This window comes from Fukomys damarensis, unplaced genomic scaffold, assembly GCF_012274545.1.
Source record: "Fukomys damarensis isolate Sample0158 unplaced genomic scaffold, DMR_v1.0_HiC HiC_scaffold_17, whole genome shotgun sequence".
In the NCBI taxonomy this organism is placed as follows: domain Eukaryota; kingdom Metazoa; phylum Chordata; class Mammalia; order Rodentia; family Bathyergidae; genus Fukomys; species Fukomys damarensis.
The window spans coordinates 34150669-34173567 of NW_022900929.1; the positions used below are offsets into that span (position 1 = coordinate 34150669).

At 41.5% G+C, this 22899-nt stretch overlaps 1 protein-coding gene and 1 non-coding gene across 2 annotated transcripts in view; both read left to right on the forward strand.

Annotated features, from left to right (window-relative positions):
• The first annotated feature begins 2001 nt into the window (after positions 1-2001).
• The window catches only part of Vps39 (VPS39 subunit of HOPS complex), a 50265-nt gene continuing 29367 nt past the window's right edge, over positions 2002-22899 (forward strand). Inside the window, exons 1-8 of the mRNA XM_010624765.3 lie at positions 2002-2243; positions 8769-8834; positions 11854-11918; positions 12592-12634; positions 14265-14359; positions 17585-17683; positions 18119-18211; positions 19425-19608. Coding sequence (XP_010623067.1) covers positions 2171-2243; positions 8769-8834; positions 11854-11918; positions 12592-12634; positions 14265-14359; positions 17585-17683; positions 18119-18211; positions 19425-19608 — 718 coding nt within the window. The 5' untranslated portion in view covers positions 2002-2170. The remainder of the gene's footprint in view (positions 2244-8768; positions 8835-11853; positions 11919-12591; positions 12635-14264; positions 14360-17584; positions 17684-18118; positions 18212-19424; positions 19609-22899) is intronic.
• Positions 16517-16623, forward strand: LOC117286595. Its single transcript, XR_004517764.1, has one exon. It is a non-coding gene; the product is annotated as a U6 spliceosomal RNA (small nuclear RNA).

A 22899-nucleotide genomic window follows, 5' to 3' on the forward strand; every position in this document is an offset into this window, starting at 1 on the left:
TGGAATTTTTTCCCCCTAGTTTTATTCTAGATTGTCACATTTTCTGTTGAAACCGGTGACCACAATCTTCACTAACTAACTCTGTAGTAAAAGTGTTAACATTCAGGTAGCGTTTCTATACACTTCTTTGCTATGGTGATTTTTTTTGAAAAAAGTCATCTCAGCAGTATTTTTAAGGAACAATTTAATATGAAGAACTGATTATGTTCTTAGTTCTAGTAAAAGTCTCATGGGTTACACTGGTGTGTTGCTGCTGCACCCCAAACCTTATCAAATGGAATAATAGTTATAATGTAGCAGGATAGTTGGTCAAGTATTGTTTAGTCTGTTCTAATATGGAAAAAAGACTTTAAAAATAAGTATATAGTACACATTTTATATAACATAATTGTCTTTTCTGTGTTTACTAAGATTGGATATCATATGTATGTCTTAGTGCAGGTTCAGGGGGAATTTATAGTTTCATATTGACTATTACCACCTTGGTTAATATTATTTGTTGTTTTTGGTCCTTGAACCTAGAACTACTAGGTTATTGGACCTTTTCCAGGTAATTCTTCATTTTGAAGCAAGTGGTCAGTTTCTTTGCTAAAAATCAGTCAAATATAGATTTGTTGAGCACTTTTTGTTTCTAACTGCTTGTAAATATAGTTCTCATTTATCAGAACAGCATCTTGTAAAGATGTGACAAGAATCCTTAGATTATAAATGAAGAAATATACTCTAAAAATATAGTGACCAGGACCGTTTAAACTTCATATAGCCTGATCCTTTTAGATATTTGCTTTCATCTCAAATGCTTAAGTTTATTACATACATAGTGCTTTAATTAGGGGCACTTACCAGATATGGATCATTCTTGCAGCTCAAATTCAGTTTTTGTCTTCAGGCTCCAGTGTGAAAACTGGTAACTTCAGAAAGTAAGGCCCTTCTGAGGAAAGAACCATGACATTCACTTTCCTAAAAGAAACTAGGATAGAACACAGATTGGGAGAGTTGAATAGGTAGGCATGCCATCAATTTAAATTTCTTTTTTACTGACTCCCAAGAGTTATGTGTCAAATTTTGCTGCCTGAATCCTTGCTACTCGAAATGTGGTCCAGCATCAGCAATTCCCACGAGCTTGTTAGAAATGCTTAACTGAGGGCCCCACTGATTCTCCTGAACCCAAATCGCACTTAAGCAGTATTTCCAGGTGATTTGTATGTACATTAGTTTTTGAGAAGCACTGGCCTGGAACCATTTTCAGCTGGGTGATCGTACCTACCAGGAGTCTTAGCAAAGTGAAGACGTTTTGAGTTGTATTTGTGACCTTGGGCAGTGCTGCTGGCATCTACCTGGGGGTAAACTGCTGCCGGCCAGCTTACAGTGCGCACAGACTGCCCCTGCACCACCAAAGAACCATCTTGCCCTAAACGTCAGTAGTGCTCCAGTTTTGAGAAATCCCAGCCTGGGGCAGGGCTTCTCAAGATTTTACGTATGTGGACTCAGCTAGGGAAATTTAAAAGATTGCTGTTCTCCAGAAATGAATTCAGTAGAGCTGGAGTGAGGCCCAAGACTGCGTTTATAACAAGTTCAGAGGTGATGCTGCTGTTGATTTAGGAGCCACACTGAAAGCCACTGCACTACGACTTTAAAAATGTAAGTTTAAGGTAGTTCAGTCAGTTGGGTTATAATGGTAACACTGAAGCTATTATGCATTGACTGGGTAGAGTATATCAGTGTTCTTCGGAGCTCACAATAGGTACTTAAAAACCATTTCGCAGATTAGGAAAATAAGAGTTAAACTTCCCAAAAAACAGCTTATTTCCTAAATAGCGTCTCCAAATTTGACGCCCATGCGCGAGTTCTTAAGCATCACGTTTATTGCTTGAGGCGGTTCTAAAACAAGATCTGTCCACGTTCTTTGCAAACCACTAGATCAGGCAGCAACGGGATTCCAGGGAGCAGAGGAGGGAGAGGGGGCGGGGGAGCGGGGTGGGGCGGGCACCAGCGGCGGAAGGGGCGGGGCTAACGCGACAGGAAGTCCTTCGCGAAGACGGATGTGTAGCAGAAGGACCTGTAGTGGCCGACCAGTGGATCCCTGTCTATCCTTTTCCTCTATTCCGGTTCTAACTACAAACCCTCCCCATTTTGGTGAGACAGGGGCGGCGAGTCTCTTATCGCCGCCATGCACGACGCTTTCGAACCGGTGCCGATCCTAGAGAAGCTACCTCTGCAAATCGACTGCCTGGCTGCTTGGGGTGAGCCGAGGGTCCCGGGGCCGAGGCCGGGTCAGCGCGAGGGCGGCTCGGACCTTTCGCGAAGCTGGAGAAGTGGACCGGTGTCTGGTTGTGTAGTCCCGGGTCGGATTCCGTCCGAGAGAGGTCCGGAATAAGGGAAGGAAGAGATGTTCGCCGGCTATAGACAGCGATGGTCGTGGGGGCTGTTTGGGCGATCCCTGAGGACCCAGTCTTTTAGGGACGTCCCACTCTCTCTGCTGTTGGAGGTTGAAATGTTAATTGCGCTCTGTTTGCCCCATTTCGAATACCAAGAAGTCATTAGTGTAGAGGGGTGAAGCAGACTTCCAGGCGCTTGAACTTGACAGGTGGTAGTATTTTCTAGGTGAAGGGTAGTTTATCGAGGGGGGAGCAAATTAACACCATATGCTTTATCTTTCGTTAGTGTGCACTCCTGATTGACTTTTCCTTGCTGTAACTCATACAGTTAATCTCCTAGTCCAGCCAAGAATTTTTCTTATAACCAAAGTACTCAAGTTGCCCAACTCTATAGATGAAAGAGCATCATACCAGACTACTGTCAATACTAACTCATATAACCTTGTATAATCCTTTTGGGATTGACTAGGTCAGAAAGCTGGGTCAGATATCTCTTGTGTGTTCAGAAGTACAAAATGAAGATTTAAGGGATCTAAGCAAACCTTGGCTGTCAGCTTCAAACATTGTATGCCCGTCTATGGGTGGTTGTGTCCAGTAACAGCCCCCAGAAATCAAGTAGAAAGAATTTCGGTCATTCACCTATTAAAGTCTAGGTCCTGGAAATCAAGGGCCATAAAAAGATAGCTTAGAATTCTTATCACATCTTATACTGAGCCTGGTACCCATTATGGAATCTTTGAATGCGTGATGGCAACCCCATGGCATCTTGGTGGCTGGGGTCCTATGCTTCATCTGCCAACAGTGACCCTTCGTACTTACAGAGTTCTTCATGGCTCCTTGAGTAGCTTTCTTTCACTATAAATCCTCATGTTAATGTGTGCCCTCCTCCACTAGCAGCCCTGGGCTACTCTAAAAATCATTGTCATAGTCCTTTGGTTAGGGAAAGGATTTTATTTCCTCTATATACCTCAAAATTAATAGAGGTTGGGGAAAAAGAAATTAACAAAATGAAAGACCTGAGACAGTGCATGGAAGGATTCGTTCCTGTGTTGCTTCATATTAGGTACCTACATGGACCACGGTCTGCCAGGGACAGGCATGAATATAAAGATGAGTACAAAACAGAGCCTTGAGTACAGTAAGCCAGGCTTGGAAAGATTGAATTTCCCTAATGTGTGGAATCATAAAAAGACAACAGTGAGTGGGGCGTGGTGGCGCACGCCTGTAATCCCAGCACTCGGGAGGCTGAGGCAGGAGGATGGATCACTGAGTTGGAGACCAGCCTGGGCTACATAGTGAGTTCCATCCAGGTCAGTCTCAACTACATAGTGAGACCCTGTCAAAAAATTAAAAAAAAAAAAAAAAAAAAAAGACAAAAAAAGTTGAGAGACCATTACTAGATAAGAGGAAGTGAAGGAAGGCAGAGGAGGGAGTGTATGGGCAGCTAATAGGGGACATGACTATGATTCAAAATACATTATACACATTGAACCACCACCCAAATAAGAAACCAGGGGAAAAGTGGAGCAAAGGGAGCAGTGGGTGGGAAGTGATGAAGATATTTTATGTACAAAATGAAACCCATCAATCTGTATTACCATTATGACTAATAAAAAATGGGGGGCAGTGCCCATGCCACTAGGACACAGTGGGGAACAAAAACACATGAAAGTGTTATGTTGAAAGATAAATGATCCTAGAGACATATGCTGCCTGTTATTACAATGTGCAGAAAGGAAACCCAGCTCAGCCTAAGATACATGCTTCTGAGATGGGTGAATGTACCTGCTTACCACACTTCATTTGTCAGAATCTTTGGCTCTGATATACTGTGGGACCAAATAGCTCTTAGAGTCTCTCTCACTAATCCCACCTTGTCACATTAGAGAGTCCTCATTCCTATGCTTTTGTAAAAGAACACAGTTTTGAACTGGTAGGTAGCTTTTGGCCTGCCTTCATCACCCACCAAACAGGAGCAATGCCTTTATTAGATTGCTGTTGGTATTGGGCTACAAGAGGCCATTTATTTCTTCCTGCCTCAAAACTACTTTATTTTCAGATTTCAGCAGCAAGAATTATTGCAATTTCTGGTCATTACCCCCTTGTATCTATGCTCATCCAGGAACCTGCAAGGTCATACCAGCTAGGGTAAAAAGTAGAGCTAGAAGGTCTTAGTGACAACATAATCCATCTCCTGGGAAATAGAAATGAGGAAGACACCAGTGGTTTCTGCCTCAACTTCAGAGTTGCTTTTTTTTGTTTTTTTCAGTTGTATGTTTAGTAGCATGGCCAAACCCATTCAAAACATTCCTGTCCTTCTACACCAACATCTCAACAAATAGGATTTCTTTTTACCTTGGAATCATTCTTCTTTCATTCTCTTTATAGTGTGTACAGTCCATCAATAAATTTTGTGTGTTCTGCCTTCAGAACAAATGTAGAATCCAGTCATTTGGTTATCTCTCCACTGTTACTATTCTTGATGAAGGCAGAATCATAGCTTATTTGAATTACTGAGTAGCCTTTTGTCACCCTGTTTGCCTTTGTGTCATTTTCAGTTTTTTATATATGTAAAGATGGAATGAGCCTCTGAAAACCCAAATCAGATCATAACTTTCTTCTGCTCGAAACTTTGCAGTTCTTATCACAACTAGAGTTAAGTTCCAAGGTCCTTACCATGGCTGGCAGGACCCAACATAGTCAAGTTGTGGCTGCTTGCCTGATTTAATCTCCCATGGACTTACTTCTTACTGCTTTTTGGTACCAGTCAGTCTTCCTTGATGTTCCATGAGCAGTCAGAGCACGTACCTACTTCAGGGTCTTTGCATTTGCTGGTTGCTCTCACCAAGATGTCAAATGGATCATTCTTTATTGTCTGCTGAAGTGACATTTAAACAGTGAGACCTTTCCTAACTATCCTATAAAAGGGAATACCATATCCACCAATGTGCTGTTCTCGTACTCTTATCTTTATCATGGATAACCACTCAGGGTTATTTTTTTGGGGGTGGAGTTGTTTGAGACAAGGTCTCACCATGTACTTGAGACTGACCTGGAACTCGCTCTGTAACCCAGGCTGGTCTCAAACTCACAGCAGTCCTCCTGCCTCGGCCTCCTGAGTGCTGGGATTACAGGCATGAGCTACCATGCCCGGTGTCTCAGGGTTATTTTATTATATTCACTTTCCCCATTGAAAACACCAGTTCCTTCAGGGTAGGAATTTGGTTTTGTACATTGCTGTGTTTCCCAGTGCTTTGAACAGTTCCTGACCCAATGGATGTCTGTTAAATATTTAAGTAATGAATAATGATAGTAACATTCACTATTGATATTAATAACTTTCATTTATTGAGTACTTGTGAATATACATTCATATTTACTTACATTTTCCAAAGAAACAATGGAAGGACAAACCAAAGATTATTAAATCTTACCTGTTCCGAAAGGGAGAGGTAAGGGTGGATGGCCAGTAATTGAAACTAGACTTATAGTTTTGGCCTTGTAACTACATAAATGCCTTTATTAATTAAAAAAAATTAGGGGCTGGAGGTATTGTTTACCTAGCATGTGCAAAAACCTGGGTTTGATCCCCAGTACCACACATATCCATACCCACTATAAATATATATACATATATAAATATGAAATTATATACATATATGAATAAGTTTATAAATGCAGCTTCTGCCATCCCAGAATCATTGAATCCCTGGGTGCAGGGCTCAGGAATTTGCTGCTTTTTTTTTTTTTTCTTTTTGCAACTGAGGGATTGAACTCAGGGCCCTTACACTGACTATATCCCCTACCTCTTTATTTTATTTTACTTCTATGGTACTGGGGATTGGACACAGGGCCTCATGCATGTGAGGCAGATGTTCTTCTACTAGCTACATCATGAGCACTCTTATTTTGAGATGGGATCTTGCTAAGTTGCCCAGTCAGGACTCGAATTTGTGATCCTCCTACTTCAACCTCCTAAGTACTACACAGGAATTTGCATTTCTGATAAGTCCCGGTGATTCTGGCACAGCTAGTCAGGGGCATGTGCTTTGACAAATCCCGTTCTTTGCTGTATGACCTGAAGAAGGACAGTGACCACTACCTTATTCAATACTGCTGAGTTCCCTCTCATGGCCAGCACTGGGCCAGCAACGTAATTGTTTAATATATGAAGTTGGGCTACACTGCATTGTTGAACAGAGCTTCATTAGTGTGGTTATGAGCAAGAGTGTCCAGCCTAACTTGCCAGGAGGGACCAAATCCAGCCTTGAAGCCCATCATTTGCCCATCATGAATTCTGTAGGGCTGGCTGGCTGGTTTACCTGTGCGCAGCCTGTTTATATAATGTGCCCCACTCTTTGGTGTGCAGCCCTAGGACTCGGAAGGCTGCTACCCCACGCTGTGTTGCCCACAGGCTTGGTCTCAGAGTCAGGTCCTCTGCCGCCTCACCATCCCCGCCTTCTGTGGCCAAAGCAGACCTCTGCAGAGGTCCTTGTCATTAGCACAACTGGATGGCCCACTGCTTGCCCTGATGAGTGTGGAATGAGAAAGGAGTGTGTATGTAGTGACCTTACTCTTTAAAAGAAAGATGTTTAAATACTTTGCATGTATGATAAATACATTTTCCCTCGACACATACAAGTGTTAAATTTTAAGTTTCAGTAAATATAGTCTGTCATTTTCTTTTATGGCCAGTCAAATGGACATTTCATGAAATTTATCTGTTGACAAATAAGCATTTCAGTGAAAATGGGAAATAGACTTGAAAGTCAGTGAGGAGTTTACCAAAGAATTGTTACTTGGCACAAGAGTATATTGGACAATGGTACAAACAGATACTTGTTGACCGTGCTTTGTCTTCCAGGAAATAGGGAGCACATACCGTTTGTTATTTCACTAAGCCTCACAACCACGTTGGGAAGCAGGGTTTGTTTTATTTTGTGATTGAACCTGGGCCTTTGCACTAAGCAACATCATTAGCCCTTAATTTTCTGTTTTGAGACAGGGTCTTGCTAAGTTGTAAAGTCAGCCCAGGCTGGGCTCCAACTTGAATCCGCTGCCTTAGGCTTCCAGGGTGCAGGTGTGACAGGTGTGCACCACCCTGCCAGGCTTTTTTCTCCCTTTGATTCCACCCAGGAGTGGAATTGTTGGGTCAGAGGGTTACGCTGTGTTTAAACTTTTGGAGAACTGCCAGACTGTTTTTTTCCAAAGCGGCTGTACCATTTGACATTCATATTAGCAGTGTGTGATGGTTCCAATTTCTTCACATTGTTGTCAACAGTCAGTTGGACCATCCTCGAGATTGTAAATTCTGTACGTTAGTATGCTGTAGCACTTATCTCCCCTGAGATAAAATCTTGAAAACATCAAAAGATGCCTCTTCGCTGTTATTTCTGAGGTTGGATACCAGTTTTGTGTTTGTACTGTCCATATTTTGATCTTTAAACATCCATCACATTTTTTTAGCTGGACTAAAAATATATATACTTATAAAAATAAAAAGTATGCCCCCCCCCTTGGAGCTAGGGATTAAACCCAGGCCCTTTGCATTGAGCTATGTACCCGGCCCTTAGTTGTCATTATTTTGAGACAGGGACTCTCTAAATTAAGTTGCTCAGGTTCGGTTACAACTTGCAGTCTTCCTTCTTCAGTTCTTGGGTGCTGGAAATGCAGGTATGTGCCACTACACCCAGCAAAAATATACCTTGTTAAGAAACAAAAGTAATAAATGCTGAGCTCTTGTTGCGCAGGGAGGGGGAGAGGGAGAGAGAGAGAGAGAAAGCACTGAGGTCCTGTCAAAGAAAGAGGAAGGGAGGGAAGGAAGAAGAAAAAAATGTTTATAACTTAATAAAAGTAAAATATCCTTATTTATTTATTTATTTATTTTTGTTTTTTTGAGACGGGGTCTCACTGTGTTGTTGAGACTGACCTGGAATTCACTATGTAGCCCAGGCTGGTTTTGAACTCACAGTGATCCTCCTGCCTCAGCCTCCTGAGTGCTGGGATTACAGGCGTGTGCCACCGTGCCGGGCTGTCCTTATTTCTTTTTGGTCAGTTTAATTCTGAAACAGTGAAACCAGGGACATTTTACCATCTAATATCACTAACCTAGTAATTATTCAGTACATTTTTTATAACTGGTTCTCATTTTTAGATTTGGAGGGGTGCTGGGAATAAAAGTCAGGATCTTGTGCCTGCTAGGCAAGCGCTTTATCACTGAGCTACACCTTAGCCCTTGCTCAGGCATTTCTTGAATATAAATATTCCTTAGCTTTTTAAGACATCTGCTATCAAAGGCATCTCATTTTCTTGATCACAAGACCCAGCTAAAGAAATAGTTTTATTAAAACATCTAAAATTGACCTTTCTCTTGGCACTTTTGCCTTGCAGAAGAATGGCTTCTTGTTGGAACCAAACAAGGACATCTCCTTCTCTATAGGATTCGGAAGGATGTTGGTAAGTGACAGACTTTCCAGAACCAAGAAAGAAATGGCTTATTGTATATTTGGTTAAAAATAGAAAAAGTTTTGCTAGGTGACTTGTATACAGCTGTGAAATCAGTGATTGTTAGGTCATGAAAGAGCAGTTGGGGATTGGAGGAAGCACATTTGGAAATGGGAAGAAATGTGAGAATCTTCAGGGTTTTACTTTATTTCATTTCCCTAAACTATATTCGTTATCCCCATCTGGAAGGTAGGGTTAGATATTCCTCCTCCTTCACTTTGTGTAGATTCACTACTAGTAATAAAAAATATTACCAGTGGAATAAGATCCCTGTGTAAACTATGAATCCTGTAGGGGGGGGGAAATTTAGGAACTGTTGATTTTAAAAGATCTTCTTAACTTCTGATGGGTAGACTGTGAAGAGAGGACCTGGGTTTGTTACTTTACCCTGTGCTCGTGACTGTGGGCAGGTCCTTTCCAGTGTCGGGTTTCTGTTCTGTAAGTTCTCTTGTCTGTTTCACCATGTCATTGAGGGCAGGTAAAAATAATGGGCTTGAAGAACTTTGAAATTAATGTCTAATCATGTGTGACTTTTTTTGTAGTAGTGTAAAATAATAACTAAAGTATTTGAAGTTTTTTCTGTTAAAGAATCTCCTTTAGCGGGATATAGAGGCACATGCTTACAATCTCAGCATGACGGAAACCTGAGGCAGAAGGATTGCAAGTTTGAGGCCAGCCTCAAGTATATCAAGACCTAGTCTTTTTTGCTTTTCTTTTTTTTTTTTTGGTACTGGGGATCAAACTGAGGACCTTGCACTTGCTAGGCAGGCAGCGGAACCACTGAGCTAAATCCCCAGTCCAAGATCTACTCTTAAAAAAAAAAAAAAAGCAAAAGACTATCTTTTATTGGAGAAAAAGCATCTCACTCTCTTTTCCTAATTCTATGCTCCTTCATGAACAGTTGATGTTTGGCTGTTGTGCCCCACACCCACATTCTATAGAAATCTGTTGTTAATGCCAGAGTTGGTTGAACCAAGTTGTCATTATCCAACCATATTAGACCTACAGAGATAGCAGTTTCATAGCTTTTAACCCATTGTATATTTCCCTGGTAAATAATTTAAGGAAAGAGTGGAAACAGCCCTGGAACAAGGGTTATGCAATACTGGAAGAAAGCATCTTCTGGAGGCAGGAAGGAGAGAGGAAAGAAGGCTGGTCAGGTTCTGCTTAGAGAAATAAGACAAACCAGAGAACAAAATGGAGAATTTATTTTGTTTCTAAGTTTGTCAACTTTACTTTGAATCAGAGGTCAGCAAACTTGCTTGTAAAAGGTTCAAATAGTAAATATTTTAGGCTCTGTGGGCCATAAAAGCCCAACTGTGACTGTTCTGCTCTGCCTTTGTAGCATGAGCAGGCATGTGGGTGTAGTCTAGTTGTATGGTGCTTGCTGCGTATTTGCAAATCCTTAGGTTTGATCTCTAGCACCACAAACACAAAAGGCAAAACCAACAGTTTAAATGCTGAAGTAGCTGAGCTTGGTGGCGCCTGCCTATAATCCCAGCACTAGATAGGCTGAGGCAGGAGGATCACCTCAAGTTCAAGGCCAGTTGAAACCATATAGCCAGACTCTGCCTCAAAAAGTAAGTAGGTAGGGCTGGGGATTTAGCTCAGTGGCACCACACCTGCCTCTGTAAGCATAAGGTCCTGAGTTCAATCCCCAGTCTCCTTCCCCCACCAAAAAAAAGTTATGGTAAATAATGTAAATAAATGAATGCAGAAGTAGGTGTGAGTCCAGCTATTTTCTATTAAGGCAGAAATTAAAGAGTTTACACAAATGGAAAAACAATCCTTTTTTTTTTTTTTGGAAAAATTACCTTTCATGAAACTATTATTTTTGCTAATGCAATGGGCTTATTACTATTACTTTGAGTTACGAGTTATTAAGTATACATTTTAAATATAACAATGAATTAATAGGTACATACTTTAAATATTTCTCTCATTTCTAATATGATAAGAGTTTAGCTCCATCTTCGTTCCTTCTGCTGAGGGACATGAAGACGAAAGCTGGCTGGGGCAGGTGACAGTCTTGTGGCAGCCTGGGTGTCTCCGCCAGCTCCCTGGGCCAGCATACGGCCAGCCGTGAGGGAGCAGCTTTCTCCAGCCAGCTGGAAGCGTGCAGTGAGCCGTGGCTCCAGATAAGCATGGAGTTAATTCCAGGGTCATCTTGCAGTGGCTGCTCCCTAAGTGCTTGTTCCAGCAGAGCCCTCAGATGTGAACCAGGAAAATAACCTATTTCTCGGCGGGTATGGGGATTACAGAAAAGAATCTGTAACTTTTTCAAACCCAGAACCTGGTGCCTGTTGTTGATTAGTGACAGCTACTGTTATTACAATAATTCCTATTGTATTTGATGCTTCACTGACTTTGGAGGCTGAACACTTTTGTCATCCTCAGCAAAGCTGAATTCACACGTTTTTATGGTTTAGAATTTGCTTCTCCGTTTTAGCAGCAGTGCCAGCAGATGTAGCATCACCTGAAGGCAGCAGTAAGTGTAGATCACTTTTGAATGGTCTTGCTTTGGAGGTGGCGCTAAGTGTTGGCTCTGTAACCTGGGACCTAGGACTAGGGCAGCTGCTCGGGATTTGTCAGTTTAGAGGTCAGGGTGCTTTGAGCTGGGTTTCCTTGCTTGAGCTCTTGAGTTTGACTTACTTCTTACATTCTTTCTTGTGCAGCATTTGGCCAAGGTACTTCTTATGTAGAGTAAGATCTTCAGGCTTAGCCTCAGTAAACTTTTGTGGTCCTTTCCGCTATCGCCAGAGGTACATGAAACCCTTGGTCCTAAACATGGAGTTGAAAGCAATTTACTGTGCTTAGTAAAGACAGTTGGCTATTTTAAATCTCCTTGTGTAGTCTTTTAGGAATTTTTGAAAATTTATGCAAGAGAACAGTATGAGTAGTATTTTTGTTGTGGGTGCTTTTTTGTGCATCCCTGTATTTAGAGATTTACATATCTATTCCTTTTTCATAGGTTGCAACAGATTTGAGGTAACTCTAGAGAAATCCAATAAGAATTTTTCCAAGAAGATTCAACAGGTAAGGAGTGATGATGGGTGCTCTAAGCATATTTGACTTTTATGGGACCCTACTGTATTATATCTGTCTTTTGTTACTGTAATGAAATGCCTGATGCCTACTACTTTATAAAGGAAGGAGGTTTGTTTAGCTCACATTCTGGATGTTCAAGGGCATAGTATCAGCATCAGCCCTGCTCCTTGCAGGAGCATACAAAAGAGAGAGAGAGATCCTACTTCCAAACAAGCAGCTGGAGAGTGTTCTTTTGTAACACCCTTTTATTGAGTCTAATGTAAGGGTCCCCTGAGAACTGCCGTAGTCACTTCTGAGGGTCCACCTTCAGTGATCTAAGCACCTCACCCAGGCCCCACCTCTTAATGTCACCACACTGGAGACCAAGGCTCCAACCCACAACGAGTTGCCTGACATAATCAAATTATACCCAAGCCATGATCCCCAGCAAACTAGAGCTTGTATTAACTCTGAATCCTCTGCTTTCTGTGCTTTACTCATTCAGGATTCTCTGTCTGTGTGTCATACATCTAAATCCTCTTTCATAGCAGAAATCGTGGTTCCACATAGAAATGAGTCAAACCCCTGTAACTGGCTAGTCCTTTTTTAGCACTGTTGTTCAATGATCATTTGCTAAACCTTGTCTGGAATGTTTAATTTTGTCTAATTTGCTATTTTCCAGATCCATGTGGTTTCCCAGTTCAAGATTCTGGTCAGCTTGTTAGGTAAGAAAAGGGGTTGCATTTGTATTTTAGGTGCTAAAAGACAAAAAGAATGACCTAACTAGCCATTTCATGGTTAATCTGGTAGTGGTTAACTTTATAATGAATTAGTATTTTCCAAACCAGATATAGCCCATGGTTAATAAAGGCAGCATCTGCTATAATCATGAACTCTGTTCTGCAGAGATTCCCCCTTCATTCTTTCGGTAATCAATCAAGTAGTGTATCTGTTGAAGTGTTTTCTGTCCAAAGCTTGAACTGCACACATTGGCAATAACAAATTTAATGAGACATTGTTTCTATCTCTGATACTTATATTCAGAATATGCGGACTAAAATAGCAAAGTAGTACTAATACCAAGCAGTAACTGACAGTAGACCTCTAGGAAAAGTGCTGTAGGGCCAGGCATGGTGGTACATGCCTGTAATCGCAGCCTCTTGGGAGTCTGGGGCAGAAGAAATGCAAGTGTGAGGCCAGTCTGTGTGACTTAAACTTAGCAAAAACCTCTCCTAGGAATGGAAGAGACAATTATTTAGTGGATTACTAGGATTTCCACAGGAAGACAGGCAGGCAGAGCATTGCAGTCAGAAGGAACAGCTTGAACAAGGCCCTGCAATGTGGATGGATACACAGCAAAAGGTTCACTGTGGCTGGACTTAAGGTGTGATAATGACAAGCTATCAGGTGAGAGGCAGGTGGGGCCAAACTGTTCAGCAGTGTGTGGGAAGCCATAGTTTCATGAAGGCATCAGTAAGGCCTTTTCTTAACCATCAAAGAACTAGAGATTTGCCTTACACTCTGTATTGTTCAGCCCAGGAGCAAAATAATAGAGTCATTGTGTGCTTAGTTTCTGCAGCTAAGAGTGCATGTGCAAGGCAGCAGAGCCCTTATGACTAAAACTAGATGGGAGTCCAGGGGAGAATCACTGCTGTCCCTCTGATCCATAGTTTCCTTCCTGAGGTTTCGGTTACATGTGATCAACTGTGGGTTCAAAAGAAGGGCAGCCAGGACAGTGCCGGAAGATATTTGAGAGAAAGATACCATATTCAAATAAGCTTTTTGTTACAGTATTATAACAAATTTTATTACTACTTACTGGTTTTTACCTTTTACTGTGCCTAATTTATCACTTTATCACAGGCATTTATAGGAAAAATATACTGCAGGGTGCAGTACTGTCACAACTCAGGCACCCCCTGGGCAGTCTTGGAACTAAGTAGTCTTAAGAGGGGACTCTGTATTATATTGCTTGCTTCACTTGGATGAAATTTTTGCCATGAGTTCATACCAAATCCACAGATTTCCTTTTCCTAATATAAATAGCTTTGAAAACTTTTCGTTGTACAACTGCTGCATCATAAATGTCCAGGCTCGAGAAGGGCAAAGTGTAGTAGAGTGTTTTTAGAAGTGGAAGAGCTCTTCTGCTCAAGTGAGCCCACATTTTTAAGGACCACAACATCCAAGGTGAGAAGACCAGGTAACCTCTAAAATGTACTGGGCTGGTGACAACCCAGGATAAGTCCTTGCTAGTGAATCTGAACCTACATCTTCAGCCAGCATCCGCCATCTTGCACGTGGCTGTCCCAGAGAAGGGTAGTCATTTATAGTAACGTCTTGCCTCCTTCCAAACAGAAAACAACATTTATGTCCATGATCTCTTGACGTTTCAACAAATCACTATAGTCTCAAAGGCAAAGGGAGCATCGCTGTTCACCTGTGACCTCCACGTGAGTAACCCAGGACAAGCATGATTCAAGCTTCTGTACACGCACTCTTCCCTACCTGTGCACCATTCTGGGGGAAAAATGGCATTGGTGAGCCCAGGCAAAACCACTCTGAAGAGAGCATTTGGATTATGGTGGAGAGGTTTCCCTGTAGTGCATGGTGTGAGGTTGAGATGTTGGTGTTTGCTGTGTTCTAATTAGAAAGCTATGTGTTTGTATGTTGTAATTATTCATTCAGCTCTCATAAAAGCCCGTCATGGGCTTTTATTAGTGGGAAAACAAGAGTGTCACAGTATCATGAACATAATTATTTTATGATGCTAAATTGACTTGTTCTAAACAGATCACTGAGGTCTTCTTGCATTTTTTGTTAAAAAATGACATCTCATTATTTTTGCTAATTCATCATCCTTACATTCTTCAAAATCTGCCTCATCTACCCCCAACCGTGATCTCTTTAACATGTATGCTCTACTCTGATACTGCATTTTTTAAAAATTCTTTTTGTTTTATCTTTAAAAAAATTCTTTTGGATACATTTTAGATATACATATGATAACATTCATCTCAGGGAAATTATACCTGTACATGATATATCTCAATTCATCTTTTTTTCCCATTCCCCTCCCGCCTCAATACTGTACTGTTTTATGCTTAAAACTCCTTTAAAGGGGTAAAGCCAGGCATGGTGGCACACGCCTCTAATCCTAGCACTCAGGAAACTGAGGCAAGAGGATTGCTGTGAGAGCCCAGCCCCCAGATATGTGCTGCCCAAACGTGGTCCAGAGGAAGCCGTGGTTTCCATGGTGATGGCAAACATACCTTGACTGCCAGTGCTTCAGTTACCCAGAGATGCCAAGGGCCACTGGAGACCTCGGGGTGAGGCAGACATGCAGGGATTCGAAGACTTGGAGTCACAGGGTCTTGCTAAGTTGTCCTGGCTGGTCTTGAACTTGTGATCCTCCTGCTACATACAGCCTCTCGGTATGCTTGAGTCAGTATGGCTTCATCATCATCTCAAAAGAAAACAGAACCCAAAAAAAGAAAAATGGAAGAAGGAAGAGTCTTCAGTGAAAAACGGATGAGTGCTTTTTTATTGAGAGAAATAAGGCACCCTGCTTAATTTTTCTAAATCAGTTTGTCTCACCAGACTATAGCCAGATGAATTGAGGAAATGGGGGAAAATCTACTGAAAAAGATTTAAGAGTGAAGCTGCTCATTTCATACTTTATTCTTTGGCAGTAGATGAAAGTGCTGACATGACAGGTATGGTTCAACTTGCTGTTTTAATTAGCAGTGTTATAGATTATTAATATAGTATGACTGAAGAAATGGCTTCTTTGATGCCATTAAAATACAGCTAAGGGCTGGGGATTGTGCTCAGTGGTGCTGCTGCCTGCCCACAAGCACAAGGTCCTGAGTTTGATCTCCTGTACCAAAAACAGCTAAATCTCTTCATTTGTATGAAGCAGTAAAAATAACAGTGACTTTCTTTAAATTTGGTAACATCTAGTGTAGCCATAGTGATACTCTGTGATGGTTGGTAAAGAAGAGTGATTTAAATGTGGTGGCACACGCCTATAATCCCAGCACTCAGGAATAACCCCAGCACTCAGGAGGCTGAGGCAGGAGGATCACTGCAAGTTTGAGGTTGGCCTGGGCTACATAATGAATTCAAGGCCAGCCTGAACTACAGAGTGAAACCTTGTCTCAAAGAAAGAAAAAGAAAAAAGGGCTGGGCATTTGGCTTAGTGATTCTGGCGCCTGTCTTGCAAGCTCAGGGACCCGAGTTCAATTGCCGGTAAGGTATTTATAAATTAATAAGAGATGGTGCAGTTGTTACTGGCAAGTTACATTTAATAAAATAGTGTTGTGTCATGCATCAAAGAAATTCAAGTTTTAAAAATGGATGTTATGGATGTTATGAGAGCTAGGTGAGGTGGTGCATGCCTATAATCCCAGTATTTAGGAGGCTGAGGCCGGAGAATAGAATCCCATGAGTTCAAATAGTGAGTTCAAGACAAGCTTGAACTGTGTAGGGAGACCCTGTCTCAAAAAAAACAACAAAATGATGTTATGCAAATCATCAAAACTGTGACTTTCACAAGGTCCTAGGGATTGAATCACCAATTTCACGATTTCCATAAGAGTAAGGATGCTATGCTCGCATCAGCAGCACATATACTAAAATTGGAACAATACAGAGAAGATTAGCATGGCCCCTGCGCAAGGATGACACGCAAATTTGTGAAGCGGTCCATATTTATTTTTCATGCTTAATTAGGAATCTTGTTCTGTGATCACACTAATGAGTCAACAAAAAATGTTTTGAAATGGTAAAAAAAAGGAAGGATGCTGATTATGGGGACATCATTTTTCTGAAGTGAGGTGGCCAAGTTGGAGTAAAATGCTGAAAAGATTTTGTGAATTGTGAAATGATACTGTCATTTATGGAATCAAGGAAACTGAAGATGAAAATTCCTTACCAGTTTTACATTTTTTTTATTTGATTACTCATTTAAATGGGATAAATGTGTCATCAAGGTGAAAGCCATTTGTGCTATATTTCAATACAGTGTACAACACTGTTTACAGTGTACAAAATGGAGAGGGTAATGGGGAAAAAGGGTGGGATGTACCATGTACAGGTGTAAATTCCCAATGATAAGTGTTGTCATTACATAGGTCTAAAATGTACCAAAAAATATTTTGCTATTTAAAAAAAAAAAAAAAAAAAAGGATTGCTGTGAGTTCAAGGTCAGCCTGTGCTACACAGTGAGTTCAAGGCCAGCCTGAACTGCATAGCGAGACCTTGTCCCAAAAAATCAAAAATTAAAAAATAAAAATAAAGGGGTAAAAGTGGGCCCATTGTCCCTGGCATATGCTGATCCTTCACTCACTCATAATAGTCATGAGCAAGAGACATTTAAGAAAAAAGGAGGAAGCTGTTATATAGGGGAAGGCCTACCCTGTGATTTTCCCCTGCACTGTAAATGTCCAGGTGCTGCTGGGATCTTTGGCTGGCAGAACTTAGGCACAAACTGCTCTGAGTTTCTGAGGGTATCTAGGAGGTTGATGGGGTTCTCCCCAGCTTTGCCAGCAACGTGACTATGCTACGGGCTTTCAGCTTAGTCACCATTTCAAGGTAGAAAATTTCTGATGTAGTTGTCACCTAGTTACAGAGTTGTCTTATGTGCACCCTCTTTTCCTCTGGATATCTCTTCCCAGCACACAGAGACTGGCGAGGAGGTGTTGCGGATGTGTGTGGCAGTAAAAAAGAAACTGCAGCTCTATTTCTGGAAGGACAGGGAGTTTCATGAATTGCAGGTGAGGTCCACTGTTAATGGGTCCCTGGGTGGGGTGGGAGCTGCTGCTGTGGACAGACTTCCTGTTTGGGTCTAGTGGAGCTTAGGACCCCCAGCTTATAGTCTCTCCACCTGGATACTCTGGTATAAAGTAGCTGAGAGCTTGTTCATATCCACTTGTGGTATAATTTTATAGCATTTATGCAGATTGGTTTATTTAAAATGGACTTTACCTTCTCCAAGTGCACTTTGCTCCGTTCCTGGGTGACTTCTATTTTTATTAGGCATGGTTTCCTGGCACTGTGCTAGGAGAATTGTGTTCTAGTGAGGGTGAGGGTTATTCTGCAGAATGGAAGTGAAATAATAGATTGTAAGTTTGTTTTTTTGTTTTTTTGTTTTTTTTCCTTCTCTTCTTCCTTTTAATGTCTTTTCAGCTGTATCTCTGCTTTCTTTTCAGGGGGACTTTAGTGTACCAGATGTGCCCAAGTCTATGGCCTGGTGTGAAAATTCCATCTGTGTGGGTTTCAAGAGAGACTACTACCTAATCAGGGTAAACCTTTTGATTTTGCAAATATCATCAGTTTACCTTGGGAAAGATGATTATGTACTTCTGAATGACAGGTCAGGAGACTACCTTAAGTTTTTTCGCATCTCAGGCTTTTTGTTTGTATATTTGTTTATTTTTTGTGCTGTTAGCATATTCCACAAATAAGATGTCTGAGTAATTTAAGCCAAACGATACCAGCTTTCAGTTCTCTACATAATGATTATCCATAGCATGTATGTAATTATTAGGCCTGATCATCAGGGCTGCTCACTTTTGTCGTGCCCTCATTTACTTAAGAATTTTTAAAACTTCGAATCTCTTGCCTCCCCAAATCTCTTAATACATTTGTTTTAAGACTTATTTTTGAGTTGGGCATGGTTGCACATGCCTGTAATCCCAGTACACAGGAGGCTGAGGCATCAGGATCAGGCCAGCCTGACCTACATAGCAAGACCCTATCTTAAAAAAAATTTTTTTCACTGCTTTCTTGTATTTCAAAAGGTACATATGTGTATTAGTTAAAAAAATAAAAATAACAATCTAGATAAGGAAATAAAGGAAGTACAAAATCATCTGGAATTTCCCACTCAGAAATACAGTAGTACCTCAGTTCACAAATGTAATTTGTTCTACAATTTTGGAAAAGATGACCACATTTGTGTTTGAGTGGGAAAGATAACTTCAGTCATGTTTGTTACCCAGTGCAGAGTTTGCAAACAAAAACAAAATTTTGGCCAAAATAAAACTTGCCTCTGATAAATTGTATATATCAGATACATTATCCTAGAAATGAAAAAGTGACAAATACATATATTTTCATAAAAGGGATAAAAGTCCATATACCAAAAGGTCAATAAGTTTTTCTTTCTCCTTTTTATTTACATTTTCTTTCCCCCCAGTGTTGAAGAATTGAATCCAGGGCCTTGTGCATGCCAGGCCTTATGCATGCTTTATCACTGATCTGCATTCCCATCCCTCAGTAATTACAGTGGTACCTCAGTTCACAAATGCATTTGCTTGCAAACAAGTGTTCAGCAAAATTTTTTCTCTTCATTAGAGTGCTGGTCTTACGCTGTTGTAGAGGTTGTCATAACAAGCAGTGTGGTACTCATGTCAAACAAGGAATATTGCTGGCCTCCCTGGTTGGGGTTTTGCCTAGATTGTTCATGCCTCTGACCCAGGAAAGCTAGGTGATTCACTCTGTGTTTTCCTGTAGGTGGATGGAAAGGGGTCTATCAAAGAGCTCTTCCCAACAGGAAAACAGCTGGAACCTTTAGTCGCACCTCTGGCAGATGGGAAAGTGGCTGTGGGTCAGGATGATCTCACCGTGGTACTCAATGAAGAGGGAATCTGCACCCAGAAGTGTGCCCTGAACTGGACAGACATCCCGGTGGCCATGGGTAAGGCCGCTGGCCACTGCCCTTCCCCCTGTGGGATGGGGCTGTGTTTTCCCTGTGGAATGGGTTCTGTCCATGCTTGAGCAGGTTGCTTTGCACTGTGTTGGTAACTCTCGGTTCCCTTCTCAGAAGTACATGATGTTTCAGGGCCTTTAAAAACAGGACAGTCTAGTTTTTGCATGAAGCTGATGAGTTTTGCTCAAGAGGGGAAAAATGTACATTTCAGGAAGTGCTTGTCTACTGCTGTTTTTATTTCTTTAGCTCCTTGTCTTCTATCTTCTTTTTAATGGTTTTATTATTGTCTTATGTCAAGTAGTGTACATTTGGAAATTAGAGGAAATTCCTCATTATTCCTATAATATATATAAATATATTGAAGGGCTTTTGATCTCATGGTTATTGTTGTCATTGTTTTTGTAGCTTAGACACAGAGGCTGCAGTTAGCCGATAGTCTCTGACTTGGGTATCAGGTGCTCCTGTTGCTCTGCCTGCCTGTCTCAGGTGCCTGCCTCTGAGGTGGCGTTGCCTGGAAGCATCTGCCCACTTTTTAAAATTTTTGTTTTTGTTTTGTTTGTTTTTTTTAGACAGGATCTCGCTATGTAGTTTAGGCTGCCCTGGAACTCACGAGGTAGTCCAGGCTGACCTCAGACTTGTCGCAATCTTCCTGTCTCAGCCTCCCGAGTGATAGGATTACAGGTGTGTGTCACCATGCCCGGCTTCAGCCTCTGCCCACTTTTGCAGCAGTTCCTTGGTGGCCAGAAGTATGAGCACTATTAACTAGTTCCTGCTGTGGAGTGAGACACACAGATGGGCCCTGGGTCTCAAAGGACTCTAGCTTAGGAAACAGATTATATCTTAGATAAAGAGACAGAACAGTGGCCAGGGATTTAGCTCAGTGGCTTGCCTCACAAGCTCAGATCCTGAGTTCCATCCGCAGTAATGGAAAGAAAAGGGAGATAGAAAAAGGACCTGCTTAAAGTGTTCCTTTGGAAGCATTGAACTCCAGTATTTCCCAGAAGGGAAAGTTCATGGTTTAACTAGGAAGAAGTTTCACTGCATAGGCAAGCCTGGACTAGGACAGGTAGGGAGTTTGGAATCTGACTTGAAGAAAAATTCCCTTGCATTCAAGGCAGAAAGAATAGTTGGAAGAGTGAGTGAAAGTGCAGAAGCTGTGCTGATCTGTGGGAGGCCGCTGCCAGGACTGAGCTGCTGAAGTGGTCTGCAGGGTGGGGGAGTCCATGGGGCCAGTTGCCAGAGGCCCAAGAAGGGGCCTGAGAGGCCAGTGGGCTCCACAGTGGTTATGGTCTTGATAAAAATACTGTTCTGGTGGTGGTTAGAGATACATAGACCAGACAGAAGGTAAATCAGAAGGGCAGTATTTTGTCTATCTATCTATATCTGTCTTTTTTTTTTGAGAAAGGATCTGGCTAGGTATGTAGTTCAGGCTGGCCTTGAACTCGTGGCAATCCTCCTGCTTCTGCCTCCCAAGTGCTGGGGTTACAGCATGCCCCACCACGCCTGGCTAGAAGGACAGTATTTTAGAAGGCCCAGGATTGTGTATAGTAACAAGTATGGGAGCTGGGAGTTTCTTAGAGGCTTCCTGGTATTCTAGGGAGCCTTGGCTTCAGGTGAGACAGCTTGGCAGATGAGGTAAAGATGCACGAAACAGTGTTTGAAATGTGTTTCTGGTTCTCTAGCACAGAAGTTCCTGTTTTAAAACCTTCGCTGGTGCCCCAGTGCCTTCCATAGCACTTCACAGAAAACATGTGCATGCCTTAATTTCCAGGGCCACATCCTTGGTGCCATAGTCAGGATTAATTCCCTCTTGGCTGGCCTGGTGCCATCTCACTGGCCATTGAGAGTACTGTGTCCTCTGGCTCCTTACACCAGAAGGCCAGTTTTAAAAAAGAATTTTGCATATACAAGAAAACACTAAAGAAAATTATACTAACTTTTCAAAATGAGGTCAGCATAAAAAGAGAAAAATAATAAATATGAGATAGCATGTCTTTGAATTTTCTTTTAGTTTTTGGTAAGATGAAAAATATCAGCATAATAGTAAGAGCATTAAAATGATGGAAATATGTAGACCTCAAATTACTAATTTTTTAGTTCTCTTTTAGCTTTAATTTTATAGTATCTGTTACAATGAGTATGAACTAATAGCTCATCATGATTTTTTACCAATTCATAATATATTATGGAATGTAGTCATGAAAATATTCATGTTTATTTATTTTTGGTATTTTTGAGAGACGGTATTACTGTGTAGTGCCTTGTACTCACTATGTACCCCAGGCTGGCCTTGAACTGACAGTGATCCTTCTGCCTTAGCTTCCTGAGTGCTGGCGTGCACCATGACACTTGGCTGATATTTTTTTACTTTTAATTATTTTTCCTTTCTGTAGTACTGGGCCTCCAACCCACGGTCTTGTGCATGCTGGGCAAGTGCCCTGCCACCAGGTTCCACCTCCAGTTCCTATTTTTAAATTGGTGCAGTTATATTTAATTCCTTTCAAAAGTTCAGTAAAAAGTAAAGCAGACCTTTATTCAGTCTTTTTATAAGTTTTTGTATTTTAAAGAAAATTTTCTGTGTTAAATTTTTGTCACACAACCTCTCAAACAAAGGAAAGCTTTCTTGGCAAGAGTTCGGGGCTTTTTACATGCTGACTTCTTTAGCACTTTTAAGCTCTGGCCTGTTCCACACCTGTCATATAGTACAGAAAGGAGAGAATGGGTATAGCTATGTGTCATTTTAAAAAACAAAAAGAAACCAGGTATGGTGATACATGCCTATAATCTCAGCTGGTCAGGAGGCTGAGGCGAGAGGGTCACAACTTAGTGAGCCCCTGTCTCAAAATAAAATTCTAACACATAAGAGTTAGAGGGGACAAAAATATTCAGACCATGACATCCACTGAGTAGAGCATTGCATCTGTGAAAAATCTCAGGCAGGAATGCTGGGGAGGCTAGGGCGAAAATTGCCAGTCTCTTCCTCTTTCTAAGAGGAGGGAAGAAGCAGACTGTAGCCAGCTTTTCTCCTGAGCCTCACTAAAGCCACCACATCCAGTTTTTTAGCCACTTTGTGATTAAAGAGAAAGGATACTTGATACTGTTGCCCACGCTCTGGGGAAAGAGGGACCTGGGGTCAGGTTCTTTTCGCAGAGCTGACACGTCCTCTCTGTTCAGGAGAGTTTTGTTCTGGGCACCACTCAGGCCAAGCAATGTCTTTCCCTTTCTGTACCATGGTGTCATATCTTGGGTGGGATTTGACTGGTGGGCTCTATTGAAGGT